At 53.6% G+C, this 27,443-nt stretch overlaps 1 protein-coding gene across 1 annotated transcript in view; it reads right to left on the reverse strand.

Annotated features, from left to right (window-relative positions):
* The window catches only part of SDK2 (sidekick cell adhesion molecule 2), a gene marked incomplete at its 5' end in the record, with an annotated part of 304,863 nt that overhangs the window by 144,965 nt on the left and 132,455 nt on the right, over positions 1 to 27,443 (reverse strand). The window contains one exon of the mRNA XM_080712340.1: positions 17,318 to 17,477. Coding sequence (XP_080568466.1) covers positions 17,318 to 17,477 — 160 coding nt within the window. The remainder of the gene's footprint in view (positions 1 to 17,317; positions 17,478 to 27,443) is intronic.

A 27,443-nucleotide genomic window follows, 5' to 3' on the forward strand; every position in this document is an offset into this window, starting at 1 on the left:
CTCAGCCAGGCATAGTGGTACATGGCTATAATCCCAGTACTTGGGAGGCTAAGACAGGAGGATCAGGTTGGAGGCCAGTCTCAGCAACTTAGCAAGACCCCATTTTCAAATGAAAAAGAAAAAGGTCTGTGAGGGGTGTGTGTTTGGCTCAGAGGTAGAATGCCTCTGAGTTTAACCCTCAGTTCCAAAAAAAAAAAAAAAAAGGTAAAATTTCAAGCAGGTCACAGGTCACTCTAGTCTCCCGGCTCCCCTACTTCTGACCCATGTCATGTAATTGTGCGCCACAAGCTTGCACCCGCTGGGTCGCCCTGCCCGGTTTATTGGCATTAGATCACGGCCCTTTGTCCAATCACATGCTTACACAGTGGTATATGCCTCAATCGCGTCTGCGCAATGGATTCTCCATAATCCAAAGCCTGGGGTTTGCAGAGCTTCTGGGTGGCTGAACACGTGGAGGTTCCCGGGAGGGGGATGCCCAGAGAGGGTATGACACATCCCGGCCCTTCTCCCACACCTTTGTAATATCTTTCATACCAAAATGGTACACCCAAGGGTCTCCCTGAGTTCTTTGAGCCGCTCAGGTAAATTGATGGAATCAAAGATGGGGTCCCGGGAACCCCCAGTCGGGGCCAGCAATGGGCAGGTGCAGTGTGTGGGGTCAGAACTGAGTTAGGGGATGCTTGACCGGTGGCCCCATGTGCAGAACTGCTTGCTTGATGGGTGGGAAAGCCCCACGTACTCGCGTCATGAGTGTCCAGCAGGAGAAACTGAGGCTGAGTTTGGAGCGAAAGGACGAAGTGTTTGCGATACTGATTCACGGGGCTGTCTGAGAACTGGCCACACCGCCCTGGGAGGGATTAGCTCACGCTGACCTGTTACTGTCCATCCCGGCTTCCCCTTCTACCGAGTGCCAGAGTCCAGCTCACTGCACAGCGGTGCTCAGCCAGCCCGGCTACTCACACGACCAGAGTGCACCCCACTACAGCACAGCACAGATGGTTCTGGGTCAAATCGTGCAAATCACCCTGCTTTTCTCTGCCTAAGCAGCTCTGCTTTAAGGATGGGCACAGGTGGAGAAAGAGAGAGGGAGAGGGAGAGGGAGAGGGAGGAGAGAGAGAGAGAGAGAGAGAGAGAGAGAGAGAGAGAGAGAGAGTGTGTTTGTGTGTGTGTGGTACTGGGGACTGAACCTAGGGGCATTCTACCTCTGACCTACATGTTCAGCTCTTTTTTTGTGTGTGTGTGCTGAAGCAGGGTCTTGCTAGGTTGCTGAGAACCTCACCAAGTAGCAGAGGCTGACTTGGAACCTGCAATCCTCCTGTCTCAGCCTCCCAAGTACTGGAATTACAGGAGGGCGTCAACTATGCCTGGCTGAAGGAAAGATTTTTTGTTTTGTTTTGGTTTGTTTTTTTGTGGTACTGGGGGTGGAACCCAGGAGCTTTCTACCTCTGGGCTATCCTCCCAGACCTATTTTTAGATTTTATTTGTAAACAGGGTCTCACTAAGTTGCTGAGAGCCTCACTAAGTAGCCGAGGCTGGCTTCGAACCTGTGCGGTCCTCCTGTCTCGGACTCCTAAGTGCTGGGATTACATGCGTGCGCCACCACGCCTGGCTGAAGGAAAGTTTTTAATGGTATATTTTCCTTGCTGTGTGACTTTGAGAGAGTTGCCTAATTTCTGTGCCTGGCACCATTCTAAGTACTTTACATGTGATAATACTGTGTGTGTGTGTGTGTGTGTGTGTGTGTGTGTGTGTGTGTGTGTGAGGGGGTACTTGGGATTGAATGCAGGGCTGCTCTATCTGTGAGCTACAACCCAGCCCTACTTTTTTAAATTTTGAAACAGGGTCTTGCTAAGTTGTTGGGGGCCTCACTATGTTTCTGAGGCTGGCCTTGAACCGCAATCCTCCTGCCTCAGGCTCCCAAGTACTGAGATTATAGGTGTGAGCCAGCATACCTGATGTGATGCCATTTCTACTTCTTTTAATCATTCTTTGAGGTCAGAATTCTATCCAAATTTAGCAGATAAAAAAGATGAGAAAGCCGGGCGTGGTGGTACACACTTGTAATCCCAGTACTTGGGGGGCTGAGACAGAGGATCACAGGTTCGCAGCCAGCCTCAGCTACCTAGTGAGACCCTCCACAACTTAGTGAGACCCTGTTTCAAAACTAAAGGAAAAAAAAATAGGGCTCAGAGGTAGAATGCCCCTGGATTCAATCCCCAGTTTCTCCCCCCCCCCCAAAAAAAAAACATGATAAAGAAACCAAGAAACAGAGATGTCAAATAACTTGCCCACAACCACACAGCCTGCGGGTAGCAGAGCCCCAGCTAGCTGCCTCTACATTTTGGGCTCTTAACCACCATACTGTAGGCCCTACCCAAAGGTACACTGTGAGCTCTGAGATAATACAAGTGATGTGCTTAGGATGGGCCTGGCCAACAGTATCCAGTATGAACTCTCTGAATTAGTTGCCATGGTTATCAGTGATGCTGATCTTGGAGAAAGGGACATTGCCCTCCATCCTCCGGCCCACTCACCTGGGCAAGGCAGCCTGGGAGCAAAGCCAGAGCCAGGCTTCATGAGCACCAGGTGGCCACTATGAGCCCCCAGCCCGGGGTGCACCCCTCTCCACCTCTGAACACCTGCTCAGACCCGGGCCCCTGGGATCCATCCCATCGCTTCTGACCTCCGGTCTTCATCTAGCACCACCTGCCTCCAGCTCATCCTCTTTGGACTCCTCAAAGTCACCCTCACAGGTGACTTCAGAGACACTTCGTGGAAGAATCAGACCGGAACTGCATTAATGAGGCCCCGGGGACCTGCCGGCAAGCTGCCATCTGGAAAAGGTGGTGGCTGTGGCTGCCGGGCACCGACTGGACGCGAGTAAGGGCTGGGCGCTGAAGATCGCGGCCCCTGTGTGTGGGTGTTTGGAGCAGCTCCAACCAGGGGGAGAGTCTATCTCTCTGCTCCTCAAACCTGGGCTGGTCTCGTGAGTTGCTTGCAGTCATGCACCGTGGTAGAACATTCCAAAGCACAGGCCTCGGCTGCTTTCACCCTGCTTCCATTTGTCCTCAAAGGAGAGGCTACAGTGGCTCAAGGCCCCAGACAGGCTGTGGTTTGTCCCCCAGGCCCCAGGCCCCAGGCCAGACTTCCTCTGGGGAAGTGGTTTCTCCTGGTCCCTAGTCCCAGTGCTATAGGAAAAATAGCATCTCCCCTCTCTAGCCCCCTGTATCCCTCCTGGCACCCAGGGCCCCACCTGTGCACCTGCTCAAACTAAGCTGGGGCTAGCAGTTGGAGCCAAAACCTTTGCTTCCAAACCCCAGCCTCCCCCCATGCTCAATCTCAAGAGTATCTGCCACCCCAGAGGCATGGGTAGCCCCTGGGAGAGGACTGGTAAAGGAAGGTGACTCATAGAAAGCCCAGCTCCTAAGCCAGGCGTGGTGGCACATGCTTGTGATCCCAGCATTTGGGAGGCTGAGACAGGAGGATCACAGTGAGGCCCTTTGCAACTCAGTGAAACCCTGCTTCAAAATAAAGACTAAAAAGTAGGGCGAGGGGAATGCCCCTGGGTTCCATCCCAGTAATAGGGGTGGGGGGAGAAAGCCCAGCTTCCCTACAAACTGGGGAGCAGAAAAGTGGAGGCCTCTACAGAGGGTCAAAGATAAAGGGGAGGAGTTGGGCACAATGGTGCACTCCTGTGATCCCAGCATTTGGGATGCTGAGACAGGAGGATCGCAGTTTCGATGCCAGCCTCAGTAGCTTAGCGAGACCCTGTCTCAAGATAGAAAATTAGCTAGGCTTGGTGGCAGGCACTCGTAATCCTAGTACCTGGGAGGCTGACACAGAACGAGCACATGTTTGCAGCTGGCCTCAGACACTTAGCAAGACCCTGTGTAGCTTGGTGAGACCTTGTTTCAATATAAAAGGGCTGGGGCGGGTTGGGGGGGGTGTAGCTCAGAGGTAGAACTCTCCTGAATTCCATCCCCACTATCACAAAATAAACAAAGGAATGAATGAATACATACATACATACATAAATAAGACAAGAGGGGAGGGATACAGCAGAAATTCCAAGTAAGGGCCGAGGGAAGACTCCGAGGGGTGCTGGTGGGGAGGCAGAGGCAGGCCTAAGGCAGCCCCCCAGGAAGTAGAGGTCATTATCACCCCCCTAGGCATCTTCCAGCCCTCTTGCCCACCTAGTGCCTAACTGAATCGGGATCTGATTAGTTTCTGTGTCCTGGCTGTGGGCCAAGGGGGGCGCGGGCGCGGGCAGACCTGGGAGGGCCGGGAGATCCGCAGGGCAGGCCTGAGTCTCCCACCCAGCCGCCCAGCCGTGTGGGAAGAAGCTCTCCCAGATAAGAAGCATATGTGGCTGGGAGGGGGCCCGCCTCCCCCAGGGCCCGCGGCCTCGCAGGCCCCACCCCCAGCCACGCACCCTGGTTACCAGGGATTCGGGCCAAATTCAAATATGTCAATTTCAGGTGATGAATGATCAAACCCTTCCTCATTTGCATGTTAAATTTCCTCGTGGTGGAAATAAATAGTCTCGGTTCATCAGAGGAGAGCTTCCCTTAGAGCCTTTCATTAAAGGCGGCAGGGACGCTTCATTGGCACGCTCTGTCTGGGGGCGCAGCCACACTCCCCCAGGGCGGCGGGGACTGTTCCATGGGAAATACATCAGGAGTTAGGAAGTGGGAGAAGATGAAGGGGGAGGAGAGAGGGTGTGGCCCGGCATGACACCGGAGTGTCCCACCCTGTCCTGTGCACGGTACTCCTGTGGAGGCGCCAGGTCTCTTCCCTACTTTAGCTTGCAGTGTGACCCTGGGTGCATCAGTGTACCTCCCTGGGTCCCAGTTTCTTTCAGTGTGTAAGCTGGGACACAGGCTAACTGCTTGGTGAACTTCCCAGGCTGCCCCATAAGAGTAAGAAAGGTAGAACAGGCCTGGCGTGGTGGCGCACACTTGTAATCCCAGCATTTAGGAGGCTAAGACAGGAGGTTTGTGGTTTGTGGACAGTCTCAGCTACTCAGTGGGGCCCTTTGTAATTCAGGGAGACCCTGTTTAAAAGTAAAGAATAAAGAAATAGGGCTGGAGGTGTAGCTTGGAGGTAGAATGCACACACACACACACACACACACACACACACACACACACACACACGGTAGAACAGAGTTAAAGATGATCTGTGGCCGGGCGTGGTGGCGCACGCTTGTAATCCCCGCGCTTGGGAGGCAGAGACAGGAGAATCGCGCAGGTTCGAAGCCAGCCCCGCGCGCTGGCTTAGGAGACCCTGTTTCCAAATATAAAAATGTAAAAAGAGGTCTGGGAGTGTAGCCCGGAGGTAGAAGGGCTTCCAGGAACCCCAGTACCACCAAAAAAAAAAATAAATAAATAAATAAATAAAAAAAAAATAAAGATGATCTGTGCAGGCCTGTGTGGTGCGGGGTCAAGCTGTGGACCCATGAGGACCATGCAGGACTTAGGAGACGGTGGCTCCTCTCCACCTGGCCCAGCCTCAGAGGACAATGAAAAATCCCTAGCCATGGCAACCCTCTCTTTGTCCTGCCCACGGTTCCTAGTGCCTGGCTGCCCCTTCCTGAGCCCGTGAATACACAGGGACACTGAGGGAACTCACACATGTCCAGGGGGCCAGGGGAGGCGATGCCCCAACTCAGCCGGTCCCTCCATGTATGTCCTGGGTGCCCAGCCTGGCCAGGGAGATGCCACCAAAGCAGATTGGCTCCTGGCGCTTTTGGTCTATCTGGTAGACCATGCATGGGGAGACTCAGGAAGCACCCAGCAAAGATGCGGGGGCCCTGAGCTTTGTGTATAATTCTGAGAATAACCCCTGCCCTGTGCCTGGAAGTCATTTCTACTTGGGGCCCTGGCATGAGGCTGAGACTGGGCCTGGACACCAGCATTTTGTGGCTATGTCTCTCCTTGATGTCCATTGGCCCTGCTCCCAGAATTCCCCTCTTTATCCCCTTCCCTGGGCTGGGGTCCAATGAGCCAACACCCCCATCCATCCCTTGGTTCCTTCAGAGCGGGGCCCCCCCTTCATCCCCAAACCAGTACTCATGAAGGAGAGTTTGAGGAAACAGGTTGCCATGGAAACCCAGCTGGCCGAAGTTTTGGGACTTGGGCTGCTTCTTATGCTATTCTTATACTTTAAACTTATTAGGTTTCTTTTTGTTTGTTTGTTTGTTTTGTTTTGGTGGTACTGGGGATGGAAACCAGGGGCCAGGGACATTCTACCTCTAAGCCTTACCCCCAGCCCTATTTTTTATTCTTTATTTTGGAACAGAGTCTCACAGAGTTGCAAATGGCCTCACTAAGTAGCTGAGACTGTCCGCGAACCTCGATCCTCCTGTCTCAGCCTCTCAAATGCTGGGATCAGAAGCGTGCGCCACCACGCCCAGCTATTATTTTTATTCTTTATTTTGAAACAGGTTCTCAGTGAATTGCAAAGGGCCTCACTAAGTAGCTGAGGCTGTCCGCGAACTGCGATCCTCCTGTCTCAGCCTCTCAAATGTTGTAATCAGAAGCGTGCGCCAGCATGCCTGGCTTGAATTTATTAGTTTTAACTGACATGATTATTGCAATGTTGATCGACGGCACAAGGAGCCAGCTGTACCTCTTGCTGAACACTAGTCCTGACCCTAAGGGGCAGTGCCTGTCACGTCCCTCCCTCCTTTATTGCCTCCGGAGGCCAGGCCAGGGCATCCTGGTCCAGGAAGGACTTGTGTTAAAGTGGATGAGGCTTCCCTTGGGGTTGGTGGACGGGCTGGTGCTAGGGCCATGCTAGGAGATGTTTCTGGGCCTCTCTGGGTAACCCCAAGTAACCAAGAGCCTCAACCCATGTCTTTTCCGTGTCTTCTACTAGTGGCTCAACCTCCGCATGGAGGCTTTTAGCAGGAATTCGCCGAGGTGGCCAGGGCGAGCTGCTCATATTTTGGGAGCTGGGGCTGGACTTGGCTCAGGTGAGCGAGCTTGGCCAGGCTTCTCTCAGCCTTCATCTTTGCAGGTGTACTGTGGAGGTGCCGCACCTGCCCGGCTCGCCCATCCCATGCCAAGATCCAGGAAGTACCAATAAAGGCCGCCCTGTGTGCTGGAAAGTGCCATCTTGGGTTGTATTACAAGGACAGGAGGGGGCTGGGGAGGCTCCAAGGGAGAGCAGAGGGTGGCTGCCCAGTTGTGCCCTTCTTGCTGGGCCAGGCCAGCGGTGCCCATGTGAGCTAGGCCCCTGTCCCTGGCATAGGAGAACTCCCATGCACAGAAGGGAAACTGGGAGAGGCCTGGGGACAGCAGTGCCGTGTGGTAGGATTCTGGTTCTTATGGAAGGTGATGCTCTCCAGCACGCATCTGGCAGTTTAGAGATATTTTTGGATGTCACATCTGTGGGAGGAGCAGCTATTGGCATCTGGTGGAGAGAGGGTAGGCATGCTATACAGGTGCATAGGACCCCCGCCTCCAAGACTAAGTCTGCTCCAGCTCTAGCCCTCCTCTGGGCAGCTCATGGCTGCAGCCCCAGGTCCAGCAAACTGTCCTGCCACTCCTGTTGGGAGAGGTGGCCCCATGGGTGCAGAGGGGGCTCCTCGCAGCCCTTCTGCCTTTCCCCATCCTCGGCCTCCGGGTCAGGGGAAGGACAGTGTGCCAGGCTGCGGCCTCTTCCTCTTCCTCCATCTCTACCTCGCCTCATCCCTCCCTGCGGATTACGACATTTCTAAACTCGTTAACTTTTAATTACTACCTTCCCTCTGCCTGAGTACACTGGCTCCGTGCCACCGTACGTCTCTATTAAAATTCAATTTATGTCCATCACAACTAATTCCTGCGTTTCAGCGCTTTCAACGTCAGCTTTCAATTTGTGGACAAGATGCCCAAAGTCAGGGCGGGATTGGGGCAAGTCTCCCCAAGAGACTGGTGACTTGCGGATGGGGTCTGGCTCTGCTGAGGAGGACGAGGTGGAGACCAGGCCTACCTGGGGTGGGGCAACAAGGTGGGCGTGGCTCTCATTAGTCCTTGGTGGCTCTACCCCACTCCCCCTTCCACTCGGAGAGACACCAGTGTCTAGACACGTCTCTGTGTGTCCATCTTCTGTGACGTTAGTGACCACGGCAAGTGCATGAGTCAGGGCAAGGACAGCCTGAGGTGTTAACCAAGGAGACGCTTCATAAAGTGCTCCCTGGACCATTAGCAAAGGGAGCTGGGGAGGGGCAGGAGATCAAAGCCCCCGAAGCCTGCCAGCGCTTGAGGACACAGCCTGGGGTGCTCTTCCTGGAGTCCCTATCTCCCCTCTCCCATCCTGCCATGGTGCCCATGGCATCCCCCAGCCCCAGGGTCCCGGCCCTCAGTCCTCCCTCCGCTTTGCCTGTGAGATTCCTTGTGCTCAGAGACACCATCACGGGTAGCTCCCCGGCTCCTCCACCTGCCCCATGACGCCCCTCCCAAGGCCACCAGACCTTCCTGTCCCTCACTCCAGCCGACAGTGCTCCCAGGCAGCAGAGTGGACCACCTGGTCCTTCTCGGAGGGCCTCTTCCCTTCCATGGCATCTCAGCTTCCCCTTGCCCCCTGGCCTGCTGAGATGGCTCTCATCCTTGCTATCCATTGCTTTCTAAAACATTCTAGCACATTCTAGCTCTTTCTCTGATGCAGTATCCAGTCTAGACTTCGGCCATTTCTGTGTCCAACTGCCCTGCTGACATCAGTGGTCCCTGGCGTCAGTATCTTCTCCTTCGACTTCTCTCTCCATCACCGGAAGCCCAGTATTGTGTCCTCTAAAGCCTCCCTCTCCACCGGGGTATCCCTCCCTTCCTCCCTGACCACTCACCTTCCTCCTTCTCCCCCGGGGCAAGCGGATCCACGAGTCGGCCACACCGACCCCTAACCCTGTCTCAGGGCCAGTCGGCCCTCCACCTCCAGCCTCACCAAGAAGGCCCACTACCGCCCCTCCCGCCACGACTGACCACAGCTCCTGACCGCCCTCCCTCCACTCCTTCCAGGCCACTGAGAAAAGACTCACATGCAGACAGTCATGTCCTTTCCCTGGGAAAGATAATTCAAGGACTCCATACTGGTTTTAGCAGAAAACACAGGTTTCCTAAAAGAACCACGGAGCCCTGACTTGAGCTGGCCCCGCCCAGGTCCCTGCCTTTCACCCCTTCCCAGCTCTTTGCCGCTCAGGCCTCCTTTCAGCCCCTGTAGCTGGAACATGTCCACACACGTTGCTCCCTCGACATGCCCCTGGCCCCCTCCAGCCCTGGAGAAATTTTGGGGTCTGGGTATCCCCTATTGAATCTTCTAGACTTGTGATTTCCATTAATGGCAATCTCCCAACGGGCATCCAATGATAAGTCACTGTTTGACTCTGCACTCCGGAGGTGAGGCCTTGCCGGCTGGGTTTGCACTGAGTCACCACGCCCAGTCTCTGATCACAACAGCAAGCGCTGACCCAGTCAGGCCAGCATCCCCTGCTAGGGACACCCAGCAGGTCCACACCTATTGTCCAAGCGCTGCACCTTCCGGGGGTCTTCCTGAGCTCCTCCAGCTCCTGTTCGCCGCTGCCTGCCCTGCCCTGAAACCTTAGCACTCGGCATGCCAGTTGCTCGACCCTGTGCCGGCCTTGCACACCGCCCTCCAAGCCTCGCTCACGCCAGGCAGACAGCCGGCCCTGAATCATCATCCGATGCGAGAACAGGTGCCCGCACCGCCTGATGCTCCTTCATCAGGCTCAGAGGCAGGAGACCTCACAGCATCCTTGCTTCTATGGCTTTAGACGGTGGGTGAGCAACAGAAGCCAAGCCTGGTGTGCCTCATGTATTGGGGGGACCCCTGCAGGTGCGAGAATGGTCGGGGATGGAGAAGAGGAAGTTAGATGAAAATGGTGGGCAGGGATCTGGCAGGAGGCAGGGCTTTGGAGCATTGATGAGAGTTGCTAGACATGAGGCGCTCAGAGCAGGCCCGGCCCTGGGTACGCTCCGCTCCGGGGAAGTCTCGGCCATGAAGATTTCTTCTGCAGTGATTTAGAAAGCTGGGACCATCCTCCAAAGGCTGGGTCCTGCAAGGGCCCCTGCCCTGGGAAAGACAGGCAACCCCCAGGCAGCAGCGCGCAAGGGCAGAGGTGCAGGTCTGGGGTGCAAGAAATCCCAGGGAAACCTGACATTCTGTGCAGTGCTGTATCACTACAGGAAAGCTGCTGAACGTCTCTGAGCTGGGACTCTTAAGTCAGGCAGCGGAGATAAGATGTACCAACATCCCAGAACCACTACCACTAACGGCCTGTCTGGTTTTGGTCATACACCTCTCCCCCCTCCCCACAGGCTCCGGTTCCCTCTGGGAGGCCTGCGGGTCTCTGGGCTCCGCGTCTGCTGCAGACTCACACTTCTAAGGGGAGGTCAGAGGAGAAGCATGGTGCGGCAGCTGGCCCCAGGGGCGTCCCTTCATCCTCTCTGGGAGGAGGTTCAAAGGCTGCCGGCAGCCCTGCCTGGCCCCGCTGCCTTTGTGGCCCTCCCCGGGGGCTGTCTTCCATGGGCTTTCTTCTCCCCGAGGCTGTGCCTGTGTGTTCCCAGCCTCCACAGCATCCTCAGAGATGGCGGCAGGGCAGTGGGGCGACACCTGCTTCCCCCCCACTCACCAGGGCAGCTGGCCTCACATCCCCGCTGGCCCCTCAGAAGGGTTCCCTGGCTTTGTGCCTCTTGGAACAGAGGACACCTGGTGACTGGGCAGGGACAGGAAGCCTGTGGGTGTCTGGGCAAAAGAGACAAGGCACGTGGTCCTGGTGCTCTCTGGATGACCCCAGGCAGGCTCCGAAGCTTCTTTGAACATTCTTCGTTTGCTGAACGAGGGTAATAACACTCACTTTGTGTGTTGCTCTGAAATGGAAAAGTACCTGGCATTGAGCGAGCCCTGTAAACATTAGCTCTCCTCCGGGTGTGCACGTGTCTGATTACGTGTGGGAACCTGTGCGTGTGCGCAAGCGTGCGGCATCTGCCCTGCTGCGTTTTTTCCCCCCTGTTTAAATGTAGGAATAATTACATAAGAAGGCCTTACAAAGTGGGATAAAATAATCTGGTAGGTAGGTGATTTCACTGAGGCACGGCCAGCTAGGGGACAGTGGTGCCCTCCGCGGCAGCCCGAGCTGGCGCACTGGACGTATGTGAGGATATAAACAGAGGCTGAATTGATTCCCCTTGGGGGTGGCTCCGGGCTGGGAAAGGAACTGACAGGAGGGGCCAGGGGGCAGTAACTGATGGAAGAGGCTCCAGGGCCCATCCAGGAGGCCTGACCCTGATGGCTATGTGTGTGACCATCCCACCCAGCCAGAGAAAGTCACAAAGACACCTGCTTGCTGCATGGATGGGCTCGTACCCTGAAATGTGGGCATACTGAAGGAATCCCCTCTCTCATTTTCTTTTCTTATTTATTTATTTATTTATTTATTTATTTATTTATTTATTTTGTGGTACTGGGGATTGAACCCAGGACATTCTATCTCAGAGCTACATGCCCAGCCCTGTTTCTTATTCCTTATTATTATTATTTTTTGAAACAGGGTCTCACTAAGTTGTGGAGGACCTCACTAAGCAGCTAAGTCTGGCTGTGAACCTGCGATTCTCCTCTCTCAGCCTCCCAAGTACTGGGATTACAAACCTGCACCATCATGCCCGGCCCCCTCTCCCATTTTCTAAGAGGCACACCAGATCCTATCCATCCGCACAAATATCGAGTCTCCCCACCCCGCAGCACACACCCCCCCCACACCCCCCCGGGTCACTTTGCAAAGCTGTGCACCTGTTCCGGGGACGAGGAGGACACTGGGGCTGAGACCTTTGGAAATGCCTTCCCCAGCAACATCCCACTGGTGTAAGAAAAGGGATTCCATTTCTTTAGAGTCAGATTCTGCTTTCTACTCAAGGGGCACCCAACTCTTTATTTCTCAAACTGGGAGTTCAAGGCTGGGCTCAAAACAGTTAAACTCATCACCAATTTATGGAGGACAGCACTTGTTAAAGTGGGGTTCTTTTACAAAGGGCTCTAGACCATGGTGGTGATGTGGGAGGTGAGGGGAGACCCCAGGGGACCGTGTGGAGGAGACAGGCACAGGTGCATTGTGAGTTCAGGGGCTTGTTTCCAGATGCGTCCCAGGTTCCATCCAGAAGGACCCTTGCATCATCCTGATGGTCTACATTTCGTGATTGTTGTACCATGTCTGTCTAGGGGCTTGACCATTAGCATTTCACATAGTCCATTTAATGACCTACCAAGGCCAGCATTACTGTGTCCATTCCAGAAAGAAAAACAAAACTCAGAGTGGCCAATGTTGGCCCCGGTCACAGAGCTGGGGGCAGGTGGCTGCACTCAGGTGCCCAACACCAAGGTCTCTGCCCCAGCAATGACTGTGATCTCACACTCGCTGTGGTCACTCTACAGCCGCGATGGGCTACGTCTACCACGGCCTCGTCGCAACACCAGCCAGTGATGGGTTGCATTACCCCGGCAGTCCCATAGGATTATAATGGAGCTGAAAATTCCTATCCCAGAGCAATCTTGTGGCTACGCTGCATCATAACACAAAGCCTTACTCACGTATTTGCAATGACGCTGGTGTTGACAAACCAAGCCATTCCTCATGTACGAGTCCGGCACATCCCACTGTGCTCAGCCCGTAACACTTGGTAATGATAATAGATGGCTATGTGCCTGCTTTATGTGTTTACTGTACTCCACGCCCTACTGATACGTTAGAGTGTACTCCTCCTACCAATAAGGAAGTGTTTACCGTAGGGCAGCGTGCCCCGTCGGGCCAGCCGCGGCCTTGTGCATCTGGTGTCCACGTGTTCTGATTGTATCGGGAGGCCACATCAAGCCATTGACCTTACTATCTCAGTTGCTGTAAGTACACTCCAGGATATTTCCACAATGACAAAATCGGCGGCCGACACATTTCTCAGAGCACATCCCCAACATTAAGCAACGCCTGACTGTACTTCAATAGCTGCCTAGGTGTGCTTTTGTAGATTTCTCTCTCTTTCACACACACACACACACACACACACACACACACACACACACACACACACCACCACCACCACCACCACCACCACCACCACCACCACCACCACCACCACCAAAACCACCCAGATGTATTTGGTTACAAATCCTTCCAGGAATACAGACTAGTTAAATTGATGGGAGCACTTTTAATTTTATTTTCTCTCAACTTGTTGAGCAAATTTAGCCATTTCTCTGCCTGCCTGAAAATTGGACGTGGCCACCCTACTCAAAGCCCGGGGCTTGCCGAAGATTAGGGAGTCCTCAGTGCCAAGCAGTGGCCGGGGAGAGCCATGAGACGCCAGCCAGCCAGCCTCCTACGTGATGTGTGTACCTGTGTTTAAAAGGCGAGCCTGGAGCCTTTTGTTGAGCCGAAAATAAGAAAGTTATCAAAATCTAATGAGATTCGTCAAAGGGACCCATGATCTAGCCTGAAGGGGCTCCCTTGGCTAAATTACAGCACTGAAATGGATAATGATGTGGATGGATTAAAAACACATTGAAAAAAATATCTGAGTAAACATATAGGAGTAAATGTAAATGTACATATATTTATTCAGATCTATGTATTGACCTACACATATAAATTATGATGCTAAGTTGTTTTGAAGGAAGTGAGAAAAGACATCTAGTGAAAGTCAAAAGAATGATATGAAATCTCCTTATCACAAATGCCACCACAAGAGGCAAGAAGTGATTTGGGGAAGGTGGGCGTGGTGGTGCATGCCTGTAATACTAGTACTTGAGAGGCTGAGACAGAAAGATGACAGGTTTGAGGCTAGCCTCGGCATCTTAGAGACACCCTCACCAAATCTGTGAGATCCTGTTTCAAAATAAAAAAGGAAAAGATCTGGGCGTGTAGCTCAGTGGAAGAGTATTTCTGGCTTCAATCCTTAGTACCCCTTGACACATCCAAGAAAAATAATTTCTGAGTGTGAAGATTGTGTGTGGTTCAGTAGGAGGTGCCTGGTCCTTAGAACTATTATTTAGAAGTCAAGTAATAGAGCCAGGCGTGGTGGCGCACGCTCGCAACCCCAGCATTTGGGAGGCTGAGACAGGAGGACCGTGGTTCGCGGACAGCCTCAGCTACTACTTAGTGAGGCCCTTTGAAACTCAGTCTAGACCCTGTTTCAAAATAAAGAATAAAAAATAGGGCTAGGGGTGTAGACTGGAGGTAGTACTGCAAAAATAATAATAATAATAATAATAATAATAATAATAATAATAATAAGGGAAGTGATAGTATGTCAGCAGTAAATTTTTAACTACAGCAAAATTGTGCATGTGTATATGTGTGTGTGAGAGTAAGAAAAATGAGCCAAACATTAACAAGTGTTAAACTATGTGGATGGGGTTCATAGTTGTATTATGTACCATTTTTCTAAGCTATGACAATTTTCAAAATAAAAAAAAGACAGAAAAAACACCTGCTATGAGCCAGGCTCTCACTGGGAACAGAGATGGATAGACAGAGGTGGACACACACAGGTGGCTTCTAGTCATCCATCATCCCTTATCCCTTCTGCTAAAAACCTTCGCTCTCCTTCCCCACCGTGTGGTTATAGTGTGGGCAACTGGCATGCCCTAGAGTAGTCACATGATATAGAACTGGCCAATCACAGTGCTACATGCTGCTGCTCACTGTGATGGGTCAGGGATGGTCTGAGCTGGGCCAATCAGAACTCTTCCCTGGGATTTTCCTTCTACTCTGAGATCAGGCAGCTGTGGCTGAAATTCCTGAACTTCTCACGGTCACCTGCCACGTGAGAAGAAAGTCTGAACCTAGAGGTGGGCACAGCTGAACAGGCCGGAGGGAAGAGGGCCCAGGAGCGGCAAGTTCTAGGTTCTAAAGTCCAAAGTCCCTGCAACTGCTGAGGTTCTGGAAGCTCTAATCTCAGTCCTGTTGTCTATTCCCAGGGTCCTAGGTATATCATTGGAAGGCCATATTTCATGGGGCAGATTGTGGACGGTCACAAAGGACCGAGGAGAAGGAGAAATGTGTGTATCCAAACCTGCATGAGAGAAAACGTATGTACAATCAGAGAGGCTTTCTGAAAGAAGGCATCCATGCCTTGCAGCAGAGAAAAGGTTTCGAGGGGCGATATTCCAAGTGGAGGGGATTGAGCAATTTCCACAAAGGTAGAGGAGAGGGAATATTCTAGAATTGTCTTTGGACCCATAGCAGTCTGGTCTGCGGGCAGGCAAACCAGCTCAGGTGGGAGTAACGGGAGGCCAGGACATGTTGCCAGGAGGAGACACCAGAAAGCCCAGAGGCCACACTAACTAAGCAGGGCAGACCTCGCCTGTGGGCATGGCAGGCGTGTGATTAGAAGGCCCTCCTGACCAGACCCACGCAGGCATCTCATTGCCACCACGCCACGCCAGCCCGCGCTCCGCAGGCACCGAGCGAAGGGGACGAGTTTCCCTGGTGGAAGCTCATTTACTTCTCTGCAATGACTTCCACCCAACGTGCTATAAAATGGGATATTTGCATTCTCCCCACGGCTTTGTTTTCTAGAATTTGCAGAGCACAGTTAGCTGAAAGATGGCTCAGGATGCACATTAAGGAAGCAATTGAAGTGAGCCCTCCTTGAGAGGCAGGGTGGTGGATGGTAGAGGACGGCGGCTCTGAGTCCGACCACTTACATCTGAAGCCCCGCGCAGAGCTTTGACCTTGGGTGAGTTTTTTAACTTCTCTAAGCTTCGTCTTGCTCATCTGTAAAATGGGGAAAAGACTTGGGCCCACGCATGGGATGGCCGACAGGATTGAATGATGCAAGCACAGGGTAGGCATCCTGTTTGCCACACAATACAATCTTTTCCATTGCCGGTGATCGCTGCCGTTGCCCACGGCTGGGTTGTGGCCGCCACCTGGACGCCTCTGGGCCTAAGAGCTGAGTGTTTCCAAAAGTGGCCTGGGCCCCTGGTGAACAGCACCCTGGTGTCCTGGCAGCACAAGGAGCGGCTCTGCACCAGATACGGGATGATTGCTCCTCTTCTAGAATCCTGTTCCGGCTTCCTGCCGGATGTCTAGGGCAGGCTGGGCAGCCTGGCACCATTGGTACTCATTTACACCATCTGCAAACTCTCTATTTATTTTTATATCCCTAGCTCTTTTATATATTTTTAAATTTTTGAAACCAGGTCTTGCTAAGTTGCTGAGGCTGTCCTTGACCCTGTGAGCCTCCTGTCTCAGCCTCCCAAGTACTAGGATTACAGGGGCGTGCCACCACTACTGGCTTTCATCTGCCCCATTCAGGCCCATACCCTGCCCAGGAGGACGCAGGGGCTCTTCAGAGACTGTCAACTGCCCTGGGGGTATAACAGGCAGCAGCCAGAAGCAGCTCTGGGTGTGCAGCTAAAAACCACAGCAGGGGCTGCTCAGGGGCCCTTTCAGGTGAAAACCTGGAGAAACTGAGGCCCAGAACAGCCTGCACTCTGGGATCCCTTGCTTTCTGGTCCAGGTCCGCCCCAGGAGGAAAGGATTGTCCTCCTGCCCTGGTCTCTCCTGTCCCCCCTTCCTGGCCAACGTGACCAGAACACACCAGCCAGTCCAATCCAGGATAGGGCAGAAGGGCCGGGGGACGGGGTCCCCGGAATTCTGGCCTCCCTGTTTCATAAAGGAAAGGATGGTTCTCTTGGAAGGACAGCTCCTCAAGCAATTAAACCCCCTCCTCTCATTTGCATTCCTGTCCCTGGCCTGCAGATTTGTATCAACATCCCCAGGGCAAGGCAATCTTGTTTCCCCAACAAAACCGATTATGCACATCAGGCCTGGGGATTAATCACCAGCTACTGGGTTGAGAGCCAGTAAAAAAGGCCGAGATGCGAGGATAAGGGCAGGAGGGAGGAGGCTCTGTGCCTGCTCTGCAGGGCCAGGCTGGCGGTGGGTGGGGGCTGCCCGTCTCACGGGCTTGGCAGCAAGGAGGAATAAAGCCTGGGGGTCCCACTTGAATGACCCCCAAACAAATATCTCCTTTACGGTGTACCCCAGGCTGCGGCACACACGCCCACTCCTCCGTTGCATCCTGGCCCCTCTAATAGAGTCTTTATCCCAAGGTCTGTTTCTGAATGGGCAGCACCCTGGTCCACTGCCCTGCTGCCTGCCCGTGGCTGGGAACAGCAGGGCCAGTCTCAGCCCTGGGGCTAGGGCTGCTTGAGAGCACTGGAGCAGGAGTCCACGGCCCAGTTCTGTCCCCATACTGCCCTGGGAACCCTTAGGTGCCGGGACAGGGCCGGCCGCGGGGAGGGGAGGGGAGGCGTGGCTTGCCTGTACTCCAGAGAGAACTTGGTCAGCTCCCGGTTGTTGTGGAGCCATTTAAACTCCAGTGGCCAGCTGCCCTCGGCCATGCAGGTGAGCACCAGCCGGTTGCCCTCCAGGTGCTCCTGCGTCCGCGCCGGCTCCGTCTTGAAATACGGGGACACGTCATCTGCGGGAAACAGGGACACAGGCCTCCGGTTAGTTCTTGCTGGGGACACGTGTGGCCCACTCGGGCTCCAAGACCAACAGCGCAGGTGAGGCCAGGGCATTTCCCCAAGGCCAGGTGGCTAGCCAGGGCTCGAACCGGGTCGGCCTGACCCCAGAGAGTCTACCAAGCAGAGCCCTGCCTCCCTCCGCTCAGATGGCGCTGGGTCCAGGCCCCCCACATCCCTAATGGAATCCTAACATTCCACACCCTTTGCATCTGGGTTTCTCCCTCCAGGAGAAAGGAAAGGGAAGGATGCTCTCTGTACCGCAGCCAATGAGAACACAGAGGGAGACAGACGTAAGGGCAGGTGGCAGAGGGTGTCTGTCCCGCTCCCTACGCACTGGGAGCAGAGTCCATTCCCTGGCCCCCACTGCTGCAGGCTGCTTGCTCGTCCACCCTGGGCCGCTGCCAGCCCGCCTCAACCTCCCCTTTCACACCAGGATGGCTGTCTGGGGAAGGAAATAGCTTTGTTTGGACTGCAGCGGTCACCCTCTGCAGAGCCACCTCCGGCCTGGCTCAGCCCCCTGACTCACTCCACAGGGATAATTTGCTTAGGGTCGCGGACTCCAAGGCTCACGCTCAGAGCTGCAGATGGGGTGCAGCCCTGTGCCCCTCTGTCCAGTGGGAAAGAGGGCAGAGAGGGGGTGAGCGAGAGAAGGGAGGGGGCGGAAGGGACAAAACGGCCCCAGGCCTGTTGCTGAGGTCCCGGCTTCCTGAGAGTAGGTGGTGAGGACAGGATATTATCATCTGGTTATAATACTGACAAAGATTGTAGATGGCTGAGTTCTGTTCCAGGGGCTCAGCCAAATACCCATTTAACCCCCAAGGCAACCCCATAGCTGGGAGGACGAAGACCCACATTTATTTATTTATTTATACTGGGGATTTATTTATTTATTTATTTATTGGTACTGGGGATGGAACCCAGGGGCATTCTACCTCCAAGCTACACCCCCAGACCTATTTTATTTATTTATTTATTTTTGTGTGGTACTGGGCATGGAACCCAGGGGCATTCTACCTCTGAGCTACACCCCCAGACCTATTTTTTATTCTGTATTTTGAAACCAGGTCTCACTGAGTTGCAGAGGGCCTCACTAAGTAGCTGAGGCGGTCCGTGAACCACAGTCCTCCCGTCTCAGCCTCCCGATCTCAGCCTCCCGAATGCTGGGATTATAAGCACGCACCACCACGCCCGGCTTGATGACCCGCATTTTAGAGAGGACACGGCAGAGAAGCAGCTGCTGTGAAGGCAAAACGTGACACAGACCATGGAAAGGCCAGCCTCCGTGTCCACCCCAGGGGGATGCTCGGCCATCGGCTCCTTCTCTCCTGAGCACTAACGTGTGGGTGGCCCTGCAGATGGGCGCCGCCATTCTCATCCCAAGACACTTTAATCAGAGCCCTGTGTGCCCAGAGGCTGGTAAGCCACTAGTTTTATTTTGCCCCAAGAAATGAAAGAAACCAGAGGAAGGGGTGGGCGGGGCATGTGGTATCAGGGTTGGGAGCTGGTGCTAAGGCTGGAGGGTGGGGCCCTCCTGCACCCCAGGCTGAACCCAGGGAGCCTGGACCCGGGCAGATGCAACCGGCATGGGACATCTGTAGTCTTTGAACAGGCTCAGCCTTTGCTCTAGATCTTATTTTTCTGGGGGGGTGGGATAGAGGAAGGGCACTGGGGATTGAATCCAGGGCCATTTTAACTCCGAGCTACACCCCTCGTCCTATTTTTATTTTGAAACAGGGTCTTGCAGAGTTACTAAGGGCCTTGTTAAGTTGCTGAGGCTGGCTTCAAATACGTGGCTCTCAGACAGGGACATAAGCCCAGCAGGGGTTGCTGTGTGCTTCTGGGCCCCAGCCAACCATTACTGCTGGATGATACCCCTAAACCTCGTACCCGGTCCCTTGTCCGAGGGCTCGGTCTTCTGCGTGTATAACTTGCAGTGGTTTGGGGGATGCTTTTTCCTGAATCCCCATTCCTATCACCGACCCTTCCTGCAGCGCCACCAAGGGCAAACCTGGGGTGAGCAATGGTGGCTTAAAGAGCAGGCCTGGGCCCCCACCCTCCTCTCTGGGAGGAATGACCACCATCCCTGGGCTGTCCCCAGTGCTGCACCTCTGGGGTCTTGGGGTCCCGGCTCCTGTCTGGCCTGGGCAACGGGCACCCTTTGCCGAGGAAAGCCACTCATGGCCCTCCGGGCAGCCAGCCCCGCTCTCAGCTTAACAAATGGGCACATTCTCACTTCAAAGGCGCATTCATATTCTCCAGCAGCTTTAAAGAGCCCTTTGAATCGCGTTCTTAAAAACCCTCTGTTCGGGGCTGTCATCGCTCGTTTGTTTTAAAACAATAACATTCCCAACCCTGAGTGATTAAATCCCTTCCTTCCCTGTGGGGCTGGCTCTGGAGCCAGCACTGTCAGAGGGGGAGGGCAGGCGTGTTTTTGCACATACAATGTGCGTGCGTGCGCGCGCACACACACACACACACACACACACACACACACACACACACACACGTGTGGGCTCAGGCACCCTCACCTCTGTGAGCCTACCCATGGTGATTTGCTCCCAGGCCAGGTCTGAATCTGATGGTTCATCCCTAGGCCCTGGGCCTGAGCTGGTGGTTCGTGTCTGGATGACTCCCGATTCCTGCTTTCCCATGATCCTCACACACACACACCAGGGTGACTGAGAGTCCTCTTTTTGTGTGTGTGGTGCTGGGGATTGAACCCAGGGGCATTCTACCTCCGAGCTACAACCCCAGTGCGATTCCTTCCCTCCTTCCTTCCTTCCTTCCTTCCTTCCTTCCTTCCTCCCTTCCTTCCTTCCTTCCTTCTCTTTCTTTTCTCTCTCTCTCTCTCTCTCTCTCTCTCTCTCTCTCTCTCTCTCTCTTTCTTGATACTAGAGATGGAACCTAGGGGCTTTCTACCTCTGGGTTACACTCCCAGACCTATTTTATATTTTTTTATTTGGAAACAGGTCTTGCTAATTTACTGAGAGCCTCACTAAGTAGCTGAGGCTGGCTTCGAACCTGCGCAATCCTCCTGTCTCAGCCTCCCAAATGCTGGGATTACAAGTGTGTGCCACCACGCCCGGCTTTTATTCTTTATTTTGAAACAGGGTCTTATTACATTGAGGAGGGCCTCACTAAGTAACTGAGGCTGGCCGTGGACCGGATCCTCCTGTCTCAGCCTCCCAAGTACTGGGATTACAAGTGTGCGTCACTGAGGGTCCAAGCCTCTAGGGTGAACTCACCCCTGTAATTCCCCTGCCTTTTGGATCCAGGGATTCTGGGAGGGAGGCCCCACCCAGGATGCACAGAAGCAGGGAATCCAACAGCTGGATGCCTTCCGCAGGTCTGCATGGATTAGAGAGCAGGGGGACTGGGCTGTGTGCTGCAGGAGGAGAGGAATGCTGGAGGGATAAAAGTGTGTGTGTGTGTGTGTGTGTGTGTGTGTGTGTGTGTGTGCGCGCGTGTGTGTGACTACACGTGTGTGCATGTGTTCCTGTGTCTGTGAATGTCACTGGGTGTTTCTCTTTGACCGGGATGTTGACATATGTGTCCACATATCTGTTCAGCATGTGCATGTTTACACGTGGGAACAGATTTCTGTGTTGTGAATGCATGGAATGGCAGCAGTCACTGCCCTTGGGAGTCACTCAGCCTCTGCAGGTTGGTTTCCTTAGTTGTAAACTGGGGATAAGTTTGTGTGAACTTAAATAAATTAGTAAACATAAGGTGCTGATACCAGAACCTGGCACATGCTAAGGAACAGGGTAGCTATTGTGACCACTGCTCAGAAATGCAGGCTACCCCAGTGAGAAGATTTGGTACCCTGTTTTCAGGGGGCAGCCGTTCCTCTCGGCCTTTGTCCTGGGATGGCGCAGTACACAATCTATATAACTGTGCACAACACCCCTTGGGCCACTCTCACACACTCAGTGGGAAGGGTTAACTGTGAACAGAGGAGAATTGTGAATAGAAAGAATCAACATCCTCAAATGGTGTTCTCTTATACTTTTTTTAAATTTCAATATCTCTTTCCTCTCTCTCCTCTTTCTCCTCCTCCCTCTCTCTTTCTCTCTCTCTCATTTTTTTTTTTTTTTTTTGCGGTACTTAGGATGGGACCCAGGGGCATTTTGCCTCCGAGCTACACCCCCAGCCCTATATTTTTATTCTTTATTTTGAAACAGGGTCCCGCTAAATTGCGGAGGGCCTCACTAAGTAGCTGAGGGAGAGACTAGCACAGACACTGGACTACATTATAAAGCTTCGAGGATTAAAACAGGGCAGCCTTTAATGAGCATACCAGTGGAAGAGTGGTCTAGGAGTGCAGAAATAGATCCAAATACTTTTGGGGTTTTTAAATATGTGATGAAAGCGGAATTTCAAATCAGTGGGGAAAAGATCAATTATTCAACAAATGGTTTGGGAACAGCCAGGAAGCCATTTGGGAATAAAAAATAAAATTGAATCTCTTCCTCACACTTTACCTCAAAATAAATGCTAAAGGGATGGATGTTTTAAACATGAAAATTAAATTCTAAAAGATCCAGGAAAAATACACACACACACACACACACACAGGAGTTTAAAAATACACTATCCTGGCAAAGCTAAGTACCCGCCAAGCACTTTCTAAGTACTACAGGCGCTGCAGACAGTCACAAGACAGATTGATGCCTTCAGCTCCAGGACAATTCTGCACGGAAAAAAGAAAACCCACAAACAATAGAGGCAACGATGATAACAGGGACATGATTTGCAACTCTCACCATGGGCAAAGAGCTAATTTTCCTGATATAAAAATGTTCCCACAAATCAATAAGGAAAAGATGAGCAAACAAATAAAAAATGGGCAAAGGATATGAATGGTTCAGAGGCAAGAGGTACGGATGACTCTGGAACATGGGCAGAGATGCCCAGCCTCGTGATAAGAAATGAAAACTCAGTAACAAAGATACCGCTTTTTCCTACCACCAAGATACGGAAGCATGATAGCCCAGGCGGGAGACCAGCAGAGACAGGCGTGCTGGCACACGGTCTGGGGGGTCGGCAGCTTGGACTGTCATCGATAGAGGGGAGGGCGATCTGGCAATGTCTTCAAGGCCAAGAATACGTGCACCTTCCGGTCCACTGGCTCTTCAAGGAGCTCACCCTCCACGTACGCTCATGCACGTGTGAAATGGCAGCGTTCCCCAGCCAGATGGCCGGACCAGACAATGTTTGGAAACTACCTGAATGTCTGTCAAGGGGGCACGGGTTAAAGAAACGACGGCACCTCCAACAATAGACTCCCCCGCAGCAGGCGGCGCTGAGCGATCTTGGAAGACTACTGCCAAGTGGCAAACACGAGGCGCAGAATCTGTTATCTTCGGTGTGGAAGGTGCTCTTTGGGCAGAGAAACCTATTTGCTTGGACCAGTATAAGTTTTTTTTTTTTTTTTTTTTAGGGTGTGCTCCATCTGCACAGGGCAGCCAGGGGCTGGGGTGGGAGGGGGGCACCTCTTCACTCAATATCTTTTTTTCTTTTGGTGGGGGAAGTCCTGGGGATTGAGTCCAGGGGGCACTCTACCACTGAGCTACATCCCCAACCCTATTATTATTTTTTATTTTGAAACAAGGTCCCGCAAAGTTGCTGAGGGCCTTGCTAAGTTGCTGAGGCTGGCTTCAAACCTGTGATCCTCCTGTCTCAGCTTCCCAAGTACCGGAAATACAGACCTGCACCGTCACAGCTGGCTTCACTGTATATCTTTGTGTTGTTTTTACATTGTAGATTGCAGGTGTGAATTATTTGTGCATTCGTGGATATGCACAGGCCGGGTGGGCTGTCTCAGGGCACCCCTGCTGAGAACAGAGGAGAGGCCAGGCCTTCTGTGTGTGATTCAGAGTTGTCCCGTGGGTGGCAGGGGTGTCTGTGACCACTGAAGTCTGAACCCGTTAAATGAAGGCTGCTTTCAGAGGCGGGCAAGAGGCCTCAGCCCGGGGCTTCCTTCTAATTTCCCGTATCAGGTCAGGGGGCCCTGGATAACCACTTTCCCTTGATATGCCCACTAAATACCCTCATTGTCATTCTAGACTCTAGGCTCCAGGCTAAATAGCCCCATACAGAAGTTGATCTCCACTCCAACTTCTCCCCTCTCTCCAGCCCCCTGCAAAATAAATGTCATCTTTCTCCAGAGTGGCCAGGCTCCCTCCATCTCACCCCCCAGGGGATTCAGCTTCCCAGCCGGCCCTAGGAACCACACCTCTCCCGGAGCCATTCCTGTGGGGAGCAGCGGCCAGTGGGCGGGCGGAGGAAGTGGGAGAAGACCTTTGCCAGCCACTGCATTGGCTAGAGGATGCCCATCTGCCCTCCAGAGCAAGTCTGAGAGGTGCCAAGCTTGGCAAGTCTCCCCCCACCCCCAGCTCAGAACTCTCCCCAGCCCCTGTTTCCACACCCCGACCTGGGCTCCTTGGAGCAGCTCAGCCCACCCAGCCAGCAGCCCTGGGATGCTTGGGAGCGAGGGAGCCTGGGGATCCTGGACTGGCAAACGTCTCTCCCCACCATGTCCTGGGCTTGGCACCTGACCTTTGTCCTAGACTGACCTCCATGGCCCCCCATGTCGTGCCTGGCTTGGGAGCCTGGATTCCTGAGACCTAGTGGTTATAGACATAGACCTAAGCAGGCCAGAAGATGAGCAGGGGCTCATGGTGGCCCGTGAGCACACCACACGTCCCTCTATTCCATGCCACTGATGGAACTTTCTCTCTGCGAAGCACCTATGTCCTTCACCTTAGTTAAGGGGCATGAGACCATCTCATGGCAAGGACTCTTGCTGTCCCCAAAGTACATGGGAAAAGACTGATTTTCAGAAAGGTCCTATAATTGGAATCTGCCCAGATGGAACCCAGGCCCAATAAATTCCAGAGCTCCAGGTCATTCTATGATGGATACAGGACTTCCTACCGCTGTCTCAGACCTGCAGCATCATGGTGTTGCGAGGTGGGGCACTCAGCATGGGTGGTGGCCTCTCCCTGCATTGATCCTGAAGCCACAGCAGAGAGCATGTGCCATCCCACTCCAGATTGCAATGTCCCAGAACCAGACCCAGGTTGAGGGTGAACAGGAGGCCTGGCAGGGGATGAGTGTGCTGGGGACGCAGCAAGGACAATAAAGCAGTGCATCATGGCAGAGACTGGCTGCCAGGGGATGGGGGCGGTGAGATGCCCGCACAGCAACCTGGGAATGAAGGAGGTGCACTGCTACAGACACTACCTGTGGCCAGAGGTGTGAAGACTTCTCGAAGAAGAGGCTGAGCTGGGGACCTCGCCCCACACCTGGGCTCTCCATTTGAATTCTCGGATGCCCTTTTCCAAGTGTGTGGCTTGAAGGTCCCAGTGGGAGAAGATGAATGGGGTTGAAGTCCCAGTACCTAACCAAAGACTGATGTACAGCGGGTTCACCTGCTGAGCCCTGCCTGCCATGAGCAAGAGAGAGATGAAACCCTCCTGCAGAGGCTTCAGTGAGAAACCAAGGGGCGCAGGCCCTGAAGCTGGGGCCGCAGCGCTCAGCACCTCAAGGGGGCCACACAGACCTCTTCTTCGGGATGGCAGCGAGAGGGTGAGGCTGTAATATCACCTTCCATTTTCTGCTGCTCAGAACCAGTTCCTTCAGGAGTTCAGAGTCTCCGAAATGCCACTCCAGAAACTTCAAATCCGGTCCTTCCAGGCTGCTCCAGACTGGCACAAGAACTGGGTCTTGAGCAGGGATGGCTTGCAAGCTCTCGGGCCTTACCAAGCTCAGGACTGGGATGGATATAGCTGGGCCTTATGAGGGTTTGCAAATGTCCTTGTGAAATTTGTCCCACAATGCCTGAGTCTCCCAGGTCCTTTTGTGGGTTAAATCCAGGTGGGGGATGGTGCCAAGCCTGGGAGCTTCCTGGAGAGGGACTCAGGGACAGTGTTATAGGCCTAGGAGAGGCTGCCAGGCCCTGTGGCCCAGGCCCTTCGTCCCAGCGGGAACGGGTTCTGTGTGTGTGGGGATGATGTAGCAGGTGTTCTTTTTATGGGACCTGGGTTCTCAGCTGTTCTCCCTCGCTCCAGCCCTCACCCAGCCAGGGCCTCCAGCACCCCAGGTCTCCTACCCTCCCATTTCCCTTCTCCCCACTGTGTTCCCACAAATAAGATGCAAATTTATGCCCCTCCCCTGTCTCCTGGCAGATGCCTGGCCCAGTTCAGCCCGTGCCGCCTGCATGCCAAGTGGTTCATTAGCCAGGAAAGAAGGCTCGCGCCCTCCTTAATCTAATCCTCACCAGTGACCTTCAGGAGCCGGCCCCTTCCAACGCGGGGGCCCGGGAGGGTGCAACAATCAATTATGCCGTGGCCTCCGCAGCTGCTTGCCGAATGAATTTCTCACTCAGAAAAGCGTGTTCAAACGCATCTAATGGAACGGATCATCAATTTGTTTGAATACACATCTAATCTGACTGGGATGTGTGTGTTTGTGTGTGTGTGTGGGGGGCTGGTCATCAGACAGCAGTGCAGACCCTTGACAGCCCTGGGGAATCGAACGTAGGCCAGAGGGGTCCCAGCTGGGTGCCTGACCCCACCACCCAGCCCATGGTATAACTAGCCAAAAAGTTATAGCGAGAATGAATCATATTGGTGCCAGAAAGGCTGAGCTGATGGCTCCTGTCTGCCCACAGCTCCAGCATGGGGCACACAGCCCAGAGAAAAGAAAATACTCAGGAGTATTTTCAGTGGTGACAGGGCCCAGGGCATGGTGATGCTGATCGAGTTGTAGAGATAGCTCCAGAGCCACGGGATGTTAATAAGGTGAGCTCCGAAATGAGACTGGCTGATGCCTACACTGGGCTGAAGAGTGGCCACCCAAACTCATGCCCTCCCTGAAACCTCAGCCTGGGACCTTTCTTGGAAATAGAGTCACTGCAGAGGTACTGAGTGAAGACAAGGTCACGGTGGATGAGGGTGGACCCTACGTGATGGGAGTGAAGACCAGGTGGAGACAGGCAGAGACCGGAGTGACCGGGTCCACAAGTCGAGGAGCACCGAGGCCTGCTTGGAGCCACCACGAGCGTGGAAAGAGGCAGGAAGGCTCTCCCTCGAGCCTTCAGAGGGAGAACAGCCCTGCCAACACCTTGATTTTAGACTTCTGGTTTCCGGGACAATGATAGAATTAGTTTTAAGCCACCTAGTATGTGGTACTTTGTCATGGCTGACTTAAGGAATGCATAAAATGTCTGGTGGAAATCTGTGTCCCTCATCCCATGGACCACAAGAGGAGACTTGAGAGCCCAAGTCCTTCCCTGGACGCACTGCTCTGCCAGGTCCCAGGGCCTGTGCTCATGCCACTCTCTTCCCCTGGGGAACATGGTGCTGCACGTATCTTAGTTCCCGCCCAGCATGCTTTAGAGCTCAAATGCTCTAAACTGCCCTACTGTCGTACTCCTCTGCATCCCTTAGACTCTGGAGGTCACCTCCCTTATGGCACACAGGAGTCACATCTCAGCTGTATGTGTGGTGGGTCCCCTGCCAATATATCATCCCGGTGGGCTGCAGCTGCCCGGCGTTCCCAGCCCCACAGCCAGGTGCTGGCCTGCATGCAGGAGGGCTGGGCCCACAAATGAACGGGTGTGCAAGCCAACCCGCTGCAGAGCTCGGCCTGGTCACCTCTCTCTTGGGGGCTGGCCATCCCAGCGGGTCACTCCATTCCCTTGAGGCTCAGCCACCATAAGACTGTGTGCATCCCTGAAATGGGATTGCCAATTTCAGTGGCCCTGCCACTCCCTAGCAGGTGACCCAAAGCATCTCTATAATTTCGCCGTACCGCAGTCTCTTCTGGGAAATGGGGTGGTGGTGTTGTCTACCTCACTGTCTGGTGAGAGGGGCCAGAACTTGGACCAGGTCCTCTTTGATAAAGAGGCCATT

The sequence above is a fragment of the Muscardinus avellanarius genome, assembly GCF_963383645.1.
Source record: "Muscardinus avellanarius genome assembly, chromosome: 16".
NCBI classification, from domain to species: domain Eukaryota; kingdom Metazoa; phylum Chordata; class Mammalia; order Rodentia; family Gliridae; genus Muscardinus; species Muscardinus avellanarius.